Source organism: Podarcis filfolensis (genome assembly GCF_964270895.1).
Source record: "Podarcis filfolensis genome assembly, chromosome: 1".
Lineage (NCBI taxonomy): Eukaryota > Metazoa > Chordata > Lepidosauria > Squamata > Lacertidae > Podarcis > Podarcis filfolensis.
Window position 1 is genome coordinate 125,738,214 of NC_139604.1, and position 16,668 is coordinate 125,754,881.

At 45.5% G+C, this 16,668-nt stretch overlaps 1 protein-coding gene across 2 annotated transcripts in view; it reads right to left on the reverse strand.

The window, feature by feature from the left end:
- MTHFD1 (methylenetetrahydrofolate dehydrogenase, cyclohydrolase and formyltetrahydrofolate synthetase 1) overlaps positions 1-16,668 on the reverse strand; it is a 72,512-nt gene that overhangs the window by 38,873 nt on the left and 16,971 nt on the right. For both annotated transcript variants that reach the window (XR_014547726.1, XM_083612025.1), the window contains exons 8-15: positions 16,089-16,200; positions 8,899-9,026; positions 7,168-7,265; positions 5,780-5,953; positions 4,084-4,220; positions 3,001-3,047; positions 921-1,028; positions 738-812 (exon numbers count right to left, since the gene is read on the reverse strand). Coding sequence is in view for 1 of the 2 variants with exons in the window: in XM_083612025.1 (XP_083468151.1) it covers positions 738-812; positions 921-1,028; positions 3,001-3,047; positions 4,084-4,220; positions 5,780-5,953; positions 7,168-7,265; positions 8,899-9,026; positions 16,089-16,200 (879 nt within the window). In the remaining variant the exon portion in view is untranslated. The remainder of the gene's footprint in view (positions 1-737; positions 813-920; positions 1,029-3,000; positions 3,048-4,083; positions 4,221-5,779; positions 5,954-7,167; positions 7,266-8,898; positions 9,027-16,088; positions 16,201-16,668) is intronic.

The following is a 16,668-nucleotide window of genomic DNA, read 5'->3' on the forward strand; positions in this document are numbered from 1 at the left end:
TCCAGCTCTTTCAGACAAGAAAGAAGATTCCACCTAAACATTAGGAAGAACTTCCTGACGGTAAGAGCTGTTCGACAGTGGAATTTGCTGCCAAGGAGTGTGGTGGAGTCTCCTTCTTTGGAGGTCTTTAAGCAGAGGCTTGACAACCATATGTCAGGAGTGCTCTGATGGTGTTTCCTGCTTGGCAGGGGGTTGGACTCGATGGCCCTTGTGGTCTCTTCCAACTCTATGATTCTATGATTCTATGACTATCCACCAAAACAGCTGGAGGGCACTGGTGAGGGCTGGCATAGTATATCACACTTTGCTTGGGTGCGAATCTCATAAATTACAGGGCCAAGATTCTGGGTTTTGCAACTGTCTGCTGGCTCCTGATGGCCTACCTGACAACACTGATGCACACATATGACTTCATTAAGTGTTCTTGATTAGTCCTTTGTGTGACTTTTTGATTTTGTAATTGTTTTCTGAATGTCTAAGGCAAGTCCTCACATTACTCTTTGCATACATTTGCCAGATACCTGACCTTGCATTTTTTTGCCTCCTGTTTGCCTGGGATTTTTTATGCTTTGCTGTTTTCAGTACAAGTTTTTATAATTAAAAGGATTCTGGGCTTTGCACCAAATTCTATGCTTGCGAACATGCAAGATGGTCACATCCCTGAGTATATAGTCCATGAAACATCCACACGGAAGGGACCTGGAAATTTGTTACCGGAATAGGCTCTGCAAACTCACCCGCAATCTCTGGATCTGGACGTTGGAGAACTTCCTGGTGCCGTCAACAGAAGGGACCAATCGGGAATAGAGAGCCTTAAGGAGAAAAAACACTTCATTAGCGGCTGCAGGGCACTCAACAAGACACACACACACACACACACACACACACTACAGGGGAAAAGATAAATTGCACCATGTTACCTGATCAGACTGTGTGGCCTCGTGGAAGATGCGGGCATCAATAGCGGCAGCGACCAGGTTATTGGCTGCAGTAATGGCGTGGATGTCGCCAGTGAGGTGGAGATTGAACTAGAGAGGACGGAAAATGTCAGTTTGCATTTCTTAGTGCAGAAAGCACTGATCTGATGTGTTGAGATCTTTCCTATTCTAATTAATTCAAGAGGGTTCTGGAAGCTTCTCTGTGTGAAACAAGGTTCACGATGTTTGGGTTATTCCTTCAGAGAAGCTGAGTGCAGCTAGTTTAAACTAGTTCTGTTATCTCTTTCAGTCAAGGTCATGCTGACTATAAAAATAGGCCAGAAGAAGCCTGGGTTTCACACTTTCTCTTTCTATCTCTCTTTCCTTCTGGTGTGGTGTTCTGAACAGTGGTACCTCTGGTTGTGAACGGGATCTGTTCCAGAGGCTCGTTCACAACATGAAAAGAGCAGAACCTGCAGCGGCGCGTCTGCGCACGCGCGGGTTGCGATTCGCCGCTTCTGCACATGCGCGTGGCAAAACCTGGAAGTAACCCTTTCCGGTACTTCCAGGTCGCCGCGGGATGTAACCTGAAAGAACGTAACATGAAGCGGACGTAACATGAGGTATGACTGTACATAGTATGCTTAGTGTTAAGATTCAGACTTATTATAAGTTATTGCAAGTTTAAGTTAAATCTGCTGCAATTGGATTTCTTACGGACAGGGCCAATCCTGAATGTATTGGATTTGTGACCATTATGCTCATTTGCCTTCAGTGGCAGTAAAGCTCTGCTGGATGAAATATTAATTGCCTCTGGTCTATTTTTTGGGGAATCCTGCAACAAGTTTAAGTTTTTTACTCTGCTAAATATACAATGGAATCTACCCTGGATCAATATTGAGTAGAATTTCCGTGACAAAAAAGGGGAGAAAAATTGGATCGGGGTGGAGAGGACCTCAACTACAACCTCAAACCCTCTGTTAAAGCCCAGCAAGTCCCAAAACAGGACTATGAGCTGGAGAGGGAAATATTCCACGGAGGTGCAGGTTAATTCTGTGTCCAGGCCAGCTGTCTACCAGCTCCACCTGGTACGCAGGCTGAGACCCTACCTGCCTGCAGACTGTCTCGCCAAAGTGGTGCATGCTCTAGTTATCTCCCGCTTGGACTACTGCAATGCGCTCTACCTTTGAAGGTGACCCAGAAACTGCAATCAATCCAGAATGCGGCAGCTGGACTAGTGACTGGGAATGACTGCTGGGACCACATAACACCGGTCTTGAAATACCTGCACAGGCTCCTAGTACGTTTCTGAGCACAATTCAAAGTGTGGGTGCTGACCTTTAAAGCCCTAAATGGCCTCAGTCCTGTATACCTGAAGGAGCGTCTCCACCCCCATCGTTCAGCCCTGAGGTCCAGCTCCGAGGGCCTTCTGGCGGTTCCCTCATTGCGAAAAGTGAGGTTACAGGGAACCAGACAGAGGGCCTTCTTGGTAGTGGCGCACGCCCTGTGGAACACCCTCCCTTCAGATGTGATGGAAATAAGCAGCTATCCTATTTTTAAAAGACATCTGAAGGCAGCCCTGTTTAGGGAAGTTTTTAATATTTAATGCTGTATTGTTTTTAACACTAGATTGGAAGCCGCCCAGAGTGGCTGGGGAAACTCAGCCAGATGGGCGGGGTATAAATAATAAATTATTGTTGTTATTATTATTATTATTATTAGCAATGTTCCTACAGGCGAGGTTAGAAAGTTGCTCTGTGATAGGTAAGAGACAAGAGCCGTCTCTTGATGTCACACTGCAAAATTTCCAGAGATCCAGGGAAGTGGGTATCATAGAAAAAGTTCCTTCAACCACTACAGGCTTCCCAACGGTTCCCCAGCCCTGCTTTAAACATAGAATCACAGAATTGTAGAGTTGGAAGGAACCACAAGTTCTAACCCCTTGCAATGCAGGAATCTTTCGCCCAATGTGGGGCTCAAACCCACGACCTTGAGATTAAGAGTCTCGTGCTCTACTGACTGAGCTAATCCCACATCAGCCGTTTTGTCTCAAATGCTGTCATAAGTTAAGGAATCAAGTTACCTCCTCCATAGGAATAACCTGAGAATATCCACCTCCAGCCGCACCACCTGTGTAAAAGGAAGGATGCCGTTCATCAGACCGTGCTTGCAAAAAGCATGAGCATCTTTATTTTATTTTTTTATTGATTTTCACATTTATCACAGAAAGAAAAATAAAACATTACAAAACACACAACAGAGAAAAAGAGAAAGAAACACAAAAAAGAACTACTACTTCAAATCCCTAATTTTCATTACATTGATAACTGACTTCCTCAAATCCCCTCTCTGAATTTCATTATATCACCTGTTTAACAGTTCTCCAAATTCATATTTCTAATAATATTAACTCCTTTCATTTACTAACCTCTTCCCTTTTATTAATATTCTAATGCTTAATATTTACTACCACGTATTCTTACTCTATCCCTAAGCCTATTTATTACTTCCAATAATTTCCTATTTATCTTATATTACAATATTTAGCTAGATATTCTTTAAATTTCTTAAAAGCGTGAGCATCTTTAGATTACAAAGAGGATCCACAGGCTTCTAAAACCAACCAACTTCTCTGAGCAGTGATGGGTGTCAAAAAAAGGGCTTGCCCGAAAACCTCCTGCATCCGATTACCATAGATGAAAGTAGATCATGTGCTTATCTGTAAGTTGTCTTGTGTTATCTCATAACTTTTAAGTCCAAATTACTGATACCGGAAACAATATTTTCAGTACAGTGGTACCTCGGGTTACATACGCTTCAGGTTACAGACTCCGCTAAGCCAGAAATAGTGCTTCAGGTTAAGAACTTTGCTTCAGGATAAGAACAGAAATCAGCCTTCGGCGGCGCAGTGGCAGCGGGAGGCCCCATTAGCTAAAGTGGTGCTTCAGGTTAAGAACAGTTTCAGGTTAAGAACGGACCTCCGGAACAAATTAAGTACTTAACCCGAGGTACCACTGTAATGTTCTGGGAAGGGATATAGCTTGTGGCCATGCATCTGCCTTGAATGCAGAAGATTCCAGGTTCACCCCCCCCCCCAGCATCTCCAGGTGCACCCTGGACATAAGAAGAAGCTGCTGGATCAGGCCCACGGCCCACCTTTACGTACCTTTAATTCCAAACGTGGGTCCTTGCGAAGGCTGCCGAACGCAGGCAAAGGCATTCCGACCAAGGTATGCTCCCAGCGCTTGAACCAGTCCCACTGTTGTGGTGCTTTTCCCTTCTCCCAGGGGTGTGGGTGTTATACTGAAATGCAAAACAACAACAACCCCAAGACATTGGGAAAATGCACCTGTTTCCTTCGAGCAAAGCCGACAGGCTGTGAACAAGGTGATCTCCCACATGCACCCTTAGCGCTGGTATTCAAAGCTCAAGACAAGCTCTTTGGAGTCCAGCAAATACAGGACGGCCACGATGCTGATCTTGTGCTACCTCACCTCTGTCCCTCCCAGCAAACAACCACCATCTTCCTCCTAGGAAGTCAGTGCAGCGGCTCCAGCTAGTGGCATAGCATGGGAGGGGCCACAGGGGCAGTTGGCCTGGGCACAAAATTGTTTGGGGTGCACCATTTCAGCACCCAGAGCTGCCTCAACACAGCTGTGCACTGTTAGTTTCTGTTTTGCCACTGAGCAGCTGCTTGAGTTGTCAGCATCGCCCTTAAGCCAGTGCCACCGACTGGACTCACACACTTCAGCCCCGACTGGGCTAGGCGAGCTCGGTAGCACTTCGAGAGACCACCTTCTGCACAGGAACAAGTCAAGGTGCTGTAGACTCACAGCTTAGAGTTGTGAGCACCGGATTCACTTCCACAAGAAGACAGTCGTCGCACAGCAGGGTATAGCAGAGCATAAACGACTCGGAGAGCAGCTCTGTAGAATATCTTCTTTATTCTATCTACAACTATAATACACAACTATATACAGAGCTAAATGAGGTCTAAACGAAAAATGCTGAACTGCACTGAGTGTCTGCAGCTGCTCTTAGCAGCAACCTTATCTATACACACGATCTCTCTCTAACACTCTCTCTCTCTCTCTCTCTCTCTCTCTCTCTCTCTCTGATGTGAGGCTGGAACGGAATAAGTAGAGAGCAGAAACCGCCCCCTCCTCTCTGGAGAATCAGCAGAGAACATCAGCAGATTCTTGGATATGGGAGGGGTGAAATCTCCTCAAGAGTCACAAGGCTCTGTTTACATCCCAGAGACATTCCAGGCTGTTGGAAGTCTCACGGGAGAAGGGAGACGGATGTGACGTTACTGGTTTCCTGTTCCTTTGTTCCTTTGTTGTTCAGTTACTCTCTGCTCTCACAGAGAGAGGATGTATTTTTCTTTGCTCTCTACGTAGCTTAGTAATAAAGCATAGCATGTAGCCATAAATCTCATCACTTCCGCGTGCTGTTTTGGATTCTCTGCTGAATGGGGGAAAGTGCCTGAGGCCTCATCAAAGGCTCAGGTCGTTAATTATTTGTCGGGGGCGATTCCGAAGGACTCGGAGGAAGATGAGCTTTATCAGCTTGGCTGAGCGGAGTTCCCGACATGCACTTCCAGTGAACGACTCTTCTTTTCTTACCACTATGGCTGCAATACTTCTGAGTGACGCGGACACCATTAGGCAGCTGAATGTGCATGGATATTCTCTATTTCCATCCCTCTCTCCCACCCACCCAGCTCCAAGCAGCCCCGGGCACTGGAAACCCATGTTACGCCACCGGCTGGTTCCACCCCACCTGGCAGGCTGCTCCCTGCTCCCCAACTGAAAAAGGCTACAAGCCGACCAGAGTAGCAGAAAGGGACCCATGAAACCTACCCCGTTACGACAACATATCTGCCGTCGGGCTGGTCCTTCAGGCGCTTCAGCGCCGACAGCGAAATCTTGGCCTTGCACTGGCCATAGAGTTGCACCTCATCTGAGAGCAGACCGATCTCCTTGGCCAGCTGGCCGATGGGCTTGGGGAAGCAGGACCGGGATACTTCAATGTCGCTGAAAGTCAACAAGAGGGCGGTGAGGAAGAGTTCTACGGAGCAACGATACGCAGGACTATAGGAAGCTGCTTTAATGCTGAGCTATAGATCGCTGGCCCAGTGAAGTTCATGGCCGAGTGAGGATTCGAACCCAGGTCTCCCGGGCTGTAGCCCACTACTTTAATCACAACACCACACTGGCTCTCCCCACTACAGTTGTGTGTGTGTATGGAGGGAGAGTCATGTTTCTGAGTGCTCGCCTAAAAGAAAGGCTCCTAGCAAGCTGGAAAATTAGCAGGAGAAGGATGGACCAGAGCGAGCTCTCATCTTGGGTGCCCTCCGGCTGTTTTAAAACTACAACACCTGTCAGTCCCAGCCACAACATCTGGAGATATTCCTAGAACCACAGAATTGCAGACTTGGAAGGCATCATACAAGGATCATCTGGTCCACCACACCCTGCAATTGCAAGGCTCTCTCTGCTCAATGTAGGGACGTGGGTGGCACTGTGGGTTAAACGACAGAGCCTAGGACTTGCCGATCAGAAGGTCGGTGGTTTGAATCCCCGCGTCAGGGTGAGCTCCCGTTGCTTGGTCCCTGCCATCCTAGCCATCCTAGCAATTCGAAAGCATGCCAAAGTGCAAGTAGATAAATAGGTACCGCTCCGGCGGGAAGGTAAACGGCATTTCCGTGTGCTGCTCTGGTTCGCCAGAAGCGGCTTAGTCATGCTGGCCACATGACCCAGAAGCTGTACGCTGGCTCCCTTGGCCAGTAAAGCGAGATGAGCGCCGCAACCCCAGAGTCGGTCATGACTGGACCTAATGGTCAGGGGTCCCTTTACCTTTACTCTGCTCAATGTGGAGCTCAAATGCACAACCCTGAGATTAAGATCCACATGATCTTCCCGAGATTGGGGGAAGGTAGACCTTGTTTTAAAACAACAACCACCTAGATTATTTTTTTATTATTATAAAAAAGCTGTTCCCTGCAAATTCAACAAAAATCAATTGCATCACCCATTTGCAGACCACAGAAATATATTCCATCAGTTCCAAGTTTCTATCACCCCATTCTGCTGTGAGTGGTGGAGAGAACATGCTGGACCTCTACAAAGACTTAATAAAAACAACACCCCCTATCCCATGCCCCAACACCCCCCCCATATAAATTCAGGCAAAAACCAGAACGAAATAATCTCTATCAATGGCCTTCCAGCCATAAATTGTTCCTTACCTTGGAACTGGCGTTCTAGGGATCAGCTGGTTATACTGAATATTCCACTTGCCGGGCTGATATTTCTCCAGAAAGCGCTGCGCACTTTCTACAGTGCTCTAAATTCGTATTGAAAAACAAAGAAGCGAACCAAGGAAAGGTCCATCACATAAAACGTTCCAGCAGGTCAGTCAATAATGTCATAGGCAAGACAGAACAGGAGCCCAGCACACACCTGGCAAGACTACTGGCCGCAATTGCTGTGTTCTCCCTCTGAATACTACCTGCTGGGAGCCAGGGAGAGTGCAGTTGCACTCAAGTCCCGCTTGCAGGCTTTCCACAGGCGTCTGGCTCCTCCGGCTGCAGCAACAAAGGACTTCCGCCCCCGGCCAAGAACCTCAATCACTCATTGTTACGCAGATGGGTACAAGCTGCAGGGCCTTTTTGGTTGTGGCACTGCTGTTACGGAATGCACTCTCTAGGAAGCCCGGCCTCAACACCTCCATCCCCTGCCTCGTTCTAACATCTTCATTACAACCTGGTTGCTTGGGTAGGTTTTGGGGGAAGGCCAATTATTATTTCTGTTGCCCTCGAAGCCAATTTTAGATAATCCCCCCCCCAAAAGCAGGATACAAAACAAAGGACCATAACTGTTTACAGCATTAGTTGCTGCATTTTAGGATTATCGTTTCTGATCTCTGATGTCAGATACTCTGATTACATCAGCAGAAAGCCAGGATACAAAGGTTAAATCATCATCGTGGTTTATATTTTGAGAGCCTCTGGCCCTTCAGATGCTATTGGACTCCTGTCGTCTGTAGCCAGCATCGTCTAGAATAATAGATGACAGACTCCAACCTGCCCCTGATTTAGAGGCACAGTGATCAGAAATACTGGAGGTTGCTATTTATTCCGGCAATTTATATAGCTCTTCATGCAACAGAGATGGACATACAAGCAGCTTACAATGTTACAAAACTATCACAAACAAGTTTTTTAAGAATCAACTAACATATGGGGGCCATCATGGCGAATGGCAGATGAAAAACACAGACATACAGTGGAGACAAGCAGCCCCATCAAATAATAATAATAATAATAATAATAATAATAATAATAATAATAATAATAATTAACAACAACACGCAGCCCATCTGACTGGGTTGCCCCAGCCACTCTGGCCGGCTCCCAACAAAATATGACAAACACAACAAAACATCAAACATTAAAAACTTCCTTATACAGAGCTGCCTTCTGATGTCTCCTAAAGTCAAATAGAATGAAGGCAGCCCTGTTTAGGGAAGCTTTTAATGTTTAATGTATTACATTATTTTAATATTTTTTTGGAAGCCGCCCAGAGTGGCTGGGGAAGCCCAGCCAGATGGGCGGGGTATAAATAAATATTATTATTATTATTATTATTATTATTATTATTATTATTATTATCATCATCATCCCATTATTTAACATTTACAAGCATGCATTCATAGGTAGCAGCTGCACCCTCACCTCTGCAATTTATGCTCACGCCAAAAGGTGGGACAAACACACACACACACACACACACACACACACAGAGAGAACACCCTAGAGCACCCACAACCATTCCTCCCCCCCCCCCCCGTACATAATGTGCAGCTGCTCTGGGGGAAAGCCAGAGTTTTGAGGGTGGGGTTGTGGGAGAGCAACGCAGCCCATGCGCCTCCCACAGGTACAACCAGTGCGCTCTCTCCAAGAACCAAGGGCACACACCTGCATCAGCATGGCAACCGTCATTGGCCCGACACCTCCAGGGACCGGGGTGATGTAACCCGCCTTCTCCTTGGCTGCGCTGTAGGCCACATCGCCAACGACCCTTTTCCCACTTGCCCTCGTACTGTCTGTGTGCGAGAGAGAGATAAGGGGAGGGTGCGCATCAGAGCAATACAAAGAGGGAGCAGGGAAAAGGCCTGGGAACATCTTTGCAACGGCAGAAAAACACATGCATAATCTCTTGGCAGCACTAAGGCAACACACCAGACCACTCTGTTTCTCCTCCTCTTTCAGGTTTCACTAATAATTGCTGTGTTGTTAAGCTGGTGAACTGCACAGTTCATCCAGAAAAACTCCCCTTGAGGATTTCCCCACTCCCTGGGTTTTAGCGCTGTTTTTATCCGTGTTCACGCTGCTCCATGTGGCTTTATGCTGGTTCGACGTACAGCTCTGCCCATAGTGCAACTGCAGCAGCGGACCGGATTTGTGTTTTGCAGATTTTAATCTGTGAACCACTCAGGAGGATGTGTATATAAAAATGCAAAAAAAAAGAGAAAGAAAAATAAATTTATCCAAGAGCAATGTTTGCTCAAAAACTCCTGCGTGTACCATTTTTATAAGCGGCCGATACATCATGCTTTTCTTAAGAGTTTGCAAGGCAGCAAGACAGCTTGGGATTTGCAGGGCAAGGGGGTGGGCATGAAGAATAATCCTGCATTAATGCCATGGAGCCAGAGTTGCCTTAGCCAAATCTTTTCCTTTCTTTTCTTTTTTTTAAAAACCCATTCAGTCAAATTGCAAGCACTTTTGGCCGGCTAAAGCTATGGTTTTCCCAGTAGTGATGTATGGAAGGGAGAGCTGGACCATAAAGAAGGCTGATCGCCAAAGAATCAATGCTTTTGAATTATGGTGCTGGAGGAGACTCTTGAGAGTCCCATGGACTGCAAAAAGATCAAACACATCCATTCTTAAGGAAATCAGCCCTGAACGCTCACTGGAAGGACAGATCCTGAAGCTGAGGCTCCAATACTTTGACCACCTCATGAGAAGAGAAGACTCCCTGGAAAAGACCCTGATGTTGAGAAAGATGGAGGGCACAAGGAGAAGGGGACGACAGAGGACGAGATGGGTGGACAGTGTTCTCGAAGCCACAAACATGAGTCTGACCAAACTGCGGGAGGCAGTGGAAGACAGGAGTGCCTGGCGTGCTCTGGTCCATGGGGTCACGAAGAGTCAGACATGACTAAACAACAGCAAAAGGGTTAAGATCTACCTCGATAGAGGGCTCTGTATTTTATTATTCTTTCTCTGCTTCTCTTCCGCCTGTCTCTATTTTCTCTCTGTCTTTTTTGTTTTGTTTTCTTCTCTATTTTTATTTAGATTAGTTTTGTTTTTAGTGTATGGCACGTTGAAAACTTTCCCCCAAAAAATTTCAGGTTAAAAAAACAAAACACATCTGTCACACATTATGTTGGCAGTCATTTCTTGAGGAAAGGGATCAGTGGAATGGTCAGCTCTTTTCACACCATCTCACCTTCCAGAACATTCCTCAGCAGCCAGGCATCCCTCAGGTGTTTCAGCCTAAAACTCCCATCAGCCCCAGCTAGCTGAGATGGGAGTTTTTTGTCCTAAACATCTGTAAGCCGCCAGGTTAGCAACGGCTGCTCTAGACTTCAGCTTATGCAGCAGGGATCTTTAGAGCACATTATCCTTTTATGTAATTATACCCACATTTCAAAAATCAAGAATTTAAGCTTCATGCATAATTCGATACCAGCTCCATGTAGCCCATTTCATCCAATAAGATTCTATTTCAATATATCCTTTTAAAAAAAATATGACTTTGATCCTGAAATTGGGCTGTTTTATATCCCTACCTCAATATTAACCCACAGAACAAGGGCAATTATTCTCAAGATCATTAAATTATTGCCTCCTCTTTTGAACTTTCAGATCAGCTGCCTGCGTCTCCATAGCAGCCGCCGTCAAACTGATGTCCAGGGCAGAGACGGAGCCTCCATCCGACAGCTCCCAGGCCTGCAAATGCTCTCAATGTCTCTGAGAATTATATCCTACATGCAGAAGTCTGCACTTGTCCACTTTACCTCCTCTCAACCTCTTCCCCTGCTTTCAAGCGGTGTGGCTAGGGTTGGTGCATGGCCTGGGGAGACTCCCAGGGGCCAGGCCTAGAGGGTTTGAGGTTCCTCAACCCTGTATTAAAGGTTGACTATACAGTATCATATACAGAAGGGACCTGAGGGTCATCTAGTCCAACCCCCTGCAATCAGGGCCAGATTTAGGTTTGAGGAGGCCCTAAGCTACTGAAGGTAATGGGGCCCTTTATATGTCCAGCTGTCCTTTGTCAACAACAAATTGTCGCTGTTTTTTGCTATATGCTATATGGTAATTTATGGACCTGATAGGTATCTAAAGCCATTTGCACATAACAAAATATGTATTTAATCGAAGTAATTGTTGAACTGAAATACAATTCAGAAGTATATTAATAGTGAAATACATCATAGGAGCCTATACAACACAAAACACTGCTGCTGCACGTAGGTTTTATTTTACAGTGGTACCTCAGGTTAAGAACTTAATTCGTTCTGGAGGTACACTCTTAACCTGAAACTGTTCTTAACCTGAAGCACCACTTTAGCTAATGGGGCCTTTCGCCGCCGCACAATTTCTGTTCTCCTCCTGAAGCAAAGTTCTTAACCCGAGGTACTATTTCTGGGTTAGCGGAGTCTGTAACCTGAAGCGTCTGTAACCCAAGGTACCACTGTATTTGTTTTTTATTTTATATTTTGGAAATGTACATCTTTCCAAGCTGGGCTTGGATCACGAAATAAGTCAACTCAGAGACAGGCAGCCTCCAGGTGCTGCTGAACTGTACAGTGTTTCTCAAACTTGGGTCGCCAGGTGTTGTTGGACTATAACTCCCATCATCCCTAGCTAGCAGGCTCAGGAGTCAGAGCCAGTGTGGTGTAGTGGTTAAGAGCGGTAGACTCGTAATCTGGTGAACCGGGTTCGCGTCCCTGCTCCTCCACATGCAGCCGCTGGGTGACCTTGGGCCAGTCACACTTCTCTGAAGTCTCTTAACCTTACTCACCTCACAGAGTGTTTGTTGTGGGGGAGGAAGGGAAAGGAGATTGTTGACCGCTTTGAGACTCCTTAGGGTAGTGTGGGACATGGGTGGCGCTGTGGGTTAAACCACAGAGCCTAGGACTTGCTGATCAGAAGGTCGGCGGTTCCAATCCCCGCAACGGGGTGAGCTCCCATTGCTCGTTCCCTGTTCCTGACAACCTAGCAGTTCGAAAGCACGTCAAAGTGCAAGTAGATAAATAGGTACCGCTCCGGCGGGAAGGTTCGCCAGAAGCGGCTTAGTCATGCTGGCCACATGACCCGGAAGCTGTACTCCAGTTCCTTCAGCCAATAAAGCGAGATGAGCGCCGCAACCGCAGAGCCAGTCACGACTGGTCCTAATGGTCAGGGGTCCCTTTACCTTTAGGGTAGTGATAAAGTGGAATATCAAATCCAAACTCTTCTTCTTCTTCTTTTTCAGGGATGCTGGGAACTGTAGTGCAACAACAGCTGGTGACCCAAGTTTGGGAAACACTGGTTCCTCCGCTAATTCATAAAACTTGGGCCCAGAGCATCTCCCTACATGAGTCACAGTCACTGAGTGAGAGGCGCCAATGGTCTGACCTGGTGGAAAGGCAGCTTCTGAACTTCCCCGCCTGCCCCACAGCACAGCCCCCTGGACCCACCTTTGTGTCACTGGGATAGGTCCCTGGACTGCGACGGTTTGCCTTGATGGTTTGTGGGGGATGGAGAAAGGAGCATGTGCACCCCTGAATTTTGCAGGGAGGGAATGCGCCAAGTGAGAGCCACATCCATTGCTCCGTCCCAGTTTTTCCTCCGCTCTTGCCCACAAGCACAAGACCATGCTGGAAAAACTGACCCCACCTTGTTTGGAAGGTACACTGACCAGTTTGCAAGGGGGCAGCCCTTTCTCTAGATACCTGGCCTGCGAAGTGATGCAAAACGGCGGACGTAAACTACATCTCTCACTTATCCCTGCTTGGATGCAGAGACCCAAGATTTTTCTGCCCTGCTCTTCGTTGAAAGCTCTAAGAACTCAGTTAATCAACCAGAGGCTGGCTGGCATAGATTGCTTCTTTAGAAACACTTCTTTGCTGCATTTCTCTCCCCCGCCCCGCTTAAGAATCTAACTCTCAGGTTCTTAAATAAGAGGATTAGTCACACCTGTCAGGCTGTTGCTATCCTCCCACTTAACTGCGCTTCCATGAAGCCTGTTTTTATAAGTGATTTATTGCAATTATCTAATGGAAAGTGGGTTTTTTTCCCAAAAAAAGCAAAAAAAAGCACTCCTATGACTCCATAATTTTATTTAACATGGTGACAATCATGGCTTGCTGAAGTCGCTTGTCAACCCAATGGAGTATGGAAACTGCTTTGTTATTGGAGGGATAGGGGAGGGTGCATGATGTCGGGCTTTGGATGCCATCTCCCAATTTCTGGTTGCCAGGATCCTGCCCAGCTCCCTTCTCCTTCCTCCCCAACAGAGGAGTTCCACATTGGCTATCTCCGTTGGAGGTTATGAGTGTAAAAAAAAATTAAGATGAGAGGTAAATGGATCACATATGGAGAATTGGTAATTAAAGAAGGAGGAAAATGGAAACTAAAACCATATGAACAAGTTAAAGATCATGTATATGATTGGTTGCATTATTTCCAGGTAAACGAAATGTTTAATTAAGATCTAAAAGGAAGTGGTTATGTAGAAAAAAATTCTAAATTCCAAACAGATATAATAAACAATGAATGTAAAACTTTGTCAAAAATGTATAAGATATTGTTGGAATGGCATACGAAAGATGAAGAGGTTAAATCGGTAATGATACAATGGGCCAAAGATTTTGGATGATTGGGAAAAACTGTGGAAAGAGAATGTAAAATTTACTGCATGTATGGCGTTGAAAGAAAATGTTATGAAAATGTTTTATAGATGGTACATTACACCAGTAAAACTAGCAAAGATGTATAAGATGTGTAACAAATGTTGGAAATGTAAAGGAAAAGAAGGAACATTCTTCCATATGTGGTGGGAATGTAAGAAAGTGAAAAGTTTTTGGGAAATGATTTATAATGAAATGAAAAAGATGTTAAGATATACTTTCGTAAAAAAACCAGAGGCTTTTCTTTTAGGGATCACAGGAAAGGAAATAAGAAGAAAAGACTGTAAACTCTTTCAATATGCAATTACGGCAGCTAGAATCTTGTTGGCCCAGAAATGGAAACAAGAGGAAATACCGACGATATAAGAATGGAGAATGAAACTGACAGACTATGCGGAATTGGACAAACTGACTGGGAAAATTAGATACATCAGAGACCAAAAGTTCATCGAAGACTAGGGAAAGTTTGTAGATTATCTGAAAAATGTGTGTGATGTGAAAACAACGTAGTGGGATTTCAGGAGGCACTGTAAAAACAAAGAAGTATTATTAATATGAAATAAAAGGAGAAGGGAAGTTAAATGGCAATACGAATGAAGGGAATGCGTATTAAGGATATAAATATGGATGATTGTCAGAGACGCTGAAGGAAGTTCAAAAAGAGGTATTTGTTAAAATTTGGTTAAAAATGTATAATTGTATGGAAAACTAATAAAAATTTATTGGCAAAAAAACAGAGGAGGTCTCTTGCTCCACAACCTGCGCTGACCTTGGTGTCTTCCTAGACTTAGCGGTCACTTCTTCTCAGCTTTCTGAGAGTGTAGCAGCTGTGAAAACTGGTGAAATCCACACTAGGGAGCATTAGGAAAGGAAAATACAACTCCTGATGTCATTACACAGCTGTGTTTGGAATACCGTGTGCAGTTCTGGCTGCCTCACCTCAGAAAGGATACTGCAGAGTTGGAAAAACGTCCAGGAAAGGGCAACCAAAACAATCAAGGGGCTGTGAGGGAAAGCCGCAACATTCGGGACTTATAAGAGAAAAGGTGAGTAAGAGGCTATCACGATAGCAGTTAAATATTTTTAAAATATTTTTTGGGAAGCCACCCAGAGTGGCTGGGGAAACCCAGCCAGATGGGTGGGGTATAAATAAAAAATTACAGTAGTACCTCTGGATGCGAACAGGATCCATTCCGGAGCCCCGTCCGCATCGTGAAGCGAATGCAACCCGCGTCTGCGTGAGTCGCCACTTCCGCGCATGTGTGACGTCATTTTGAGCATATGCGCATGTGTGAGCAGCGAAACCTGGAAGTAATGCACTCCGTTACTTCCGGGTCACCGTGGAGCTCAACCCAAAAATATTCATCCCGAAGCATATTTAACCCGAGGTATGACTGTATTATTATTATTATTTATTATTATCATTAAAACTATGGAATTTGCTCCTGTAAGAGGCAGCGATAACCACCAAATTGCAATTCTTTAAAGGAGTATTAGACAAATTCCACAGAGGATAAGGCTCTCAACGGCTACTGTGTGCTGGCTCCACAGTTTGAGGCTGTAGAGCGGATAGCTCAATTGGTAAGAGTGCGGTGCGGATAATGCCAAGGTTGCAGGTTCAATCCCTGTAAGGGACACATGCATATTCCTGCATTGCAGGGGGTTGGACTGAATGATCCTCAGGGTCCCTTTCCAACTCTATGATACCAGTTGCTAGAAACCACAGGAGGGGAGAGCATTCTTGCTGGTTTCCCACAGACATTTGGCTGGCCACTCTAAGACTAGATGGGATGTTGGCCTGATCCTGCAGGCTCTTCTCATGTTTTTGTTTTCCAGAAGCCGCTTTTTTATTTTTTTCCTACAGCATAGTTTTATGAGTATCAATATGTCAGGTTTTTATACTGTCAATCAATCTTTATTACGGTCCAGAGACCCAACAAATTGTTACAAAGCAATGCACAGTTCAAACAGCCTACCTCCAGGTTAAACAAACATTTTGTTCAGACTTAAAGATAGGGAGCATTGGTTCTTACAATCACTGATTAAAAACTTCGCCACTGCTAATGTTCTAGCATTTGTCCGGTCTTCCAATATGAACCTGACATAGTGAGTCTCTGATTTTCCCGGGAAAGGTACCACCGAGGGTAATATCAGTTCAGCCCTGGCTCGCTCATATTTCGCACAGTGCAACGCTTTTTAAAAAATTACCTGGTATGTGGTTGATTCCACAGTCAATCACGACCGCGCCAGGTTTGATCCAATCACCTTTCACCATCTCTGCCTTGCCAGCAGCAACCACCAGGATATCTGCTTTGCTGACCTGCAAACAGAGCTTGCATCAACCCAGGGTTCACCAGACATGCTCCACTACCCTTCCCTCTTCCTCAGTCTCTCTCCTACCCCACCCCTTTAAAGCGAATACTCTATTTTAAAATAAATGTTTAAAGGCAGGGAGAAGAGAGGAGAAGAACCCAGTGGTGGCTAGAGTCCATTAGGCCTGCAAGGCCCTTCCCTCTTGACCCCATGCTTGATGGGGACGTAGGAGAGGGCCTTCTCGGTGGCTGCTCCCAGACTCTAGAACTCCCCTCCACTTGAGAAGTCAGACTGGCGCTGCCCTATTTTTATTGCAATTATCTGTATAGTGGTTACAGATTTTTATGTATGGGTGGGTGTGTATTTGTGTATACATACATGTGTGTGTGGATATTGTTTAATCCCCCCCCCATGTTTTAGCTGTTCCCATCAGGGAGGGAGAGTGAGCTATAAATAAATTTAGAAGAACAAAAAG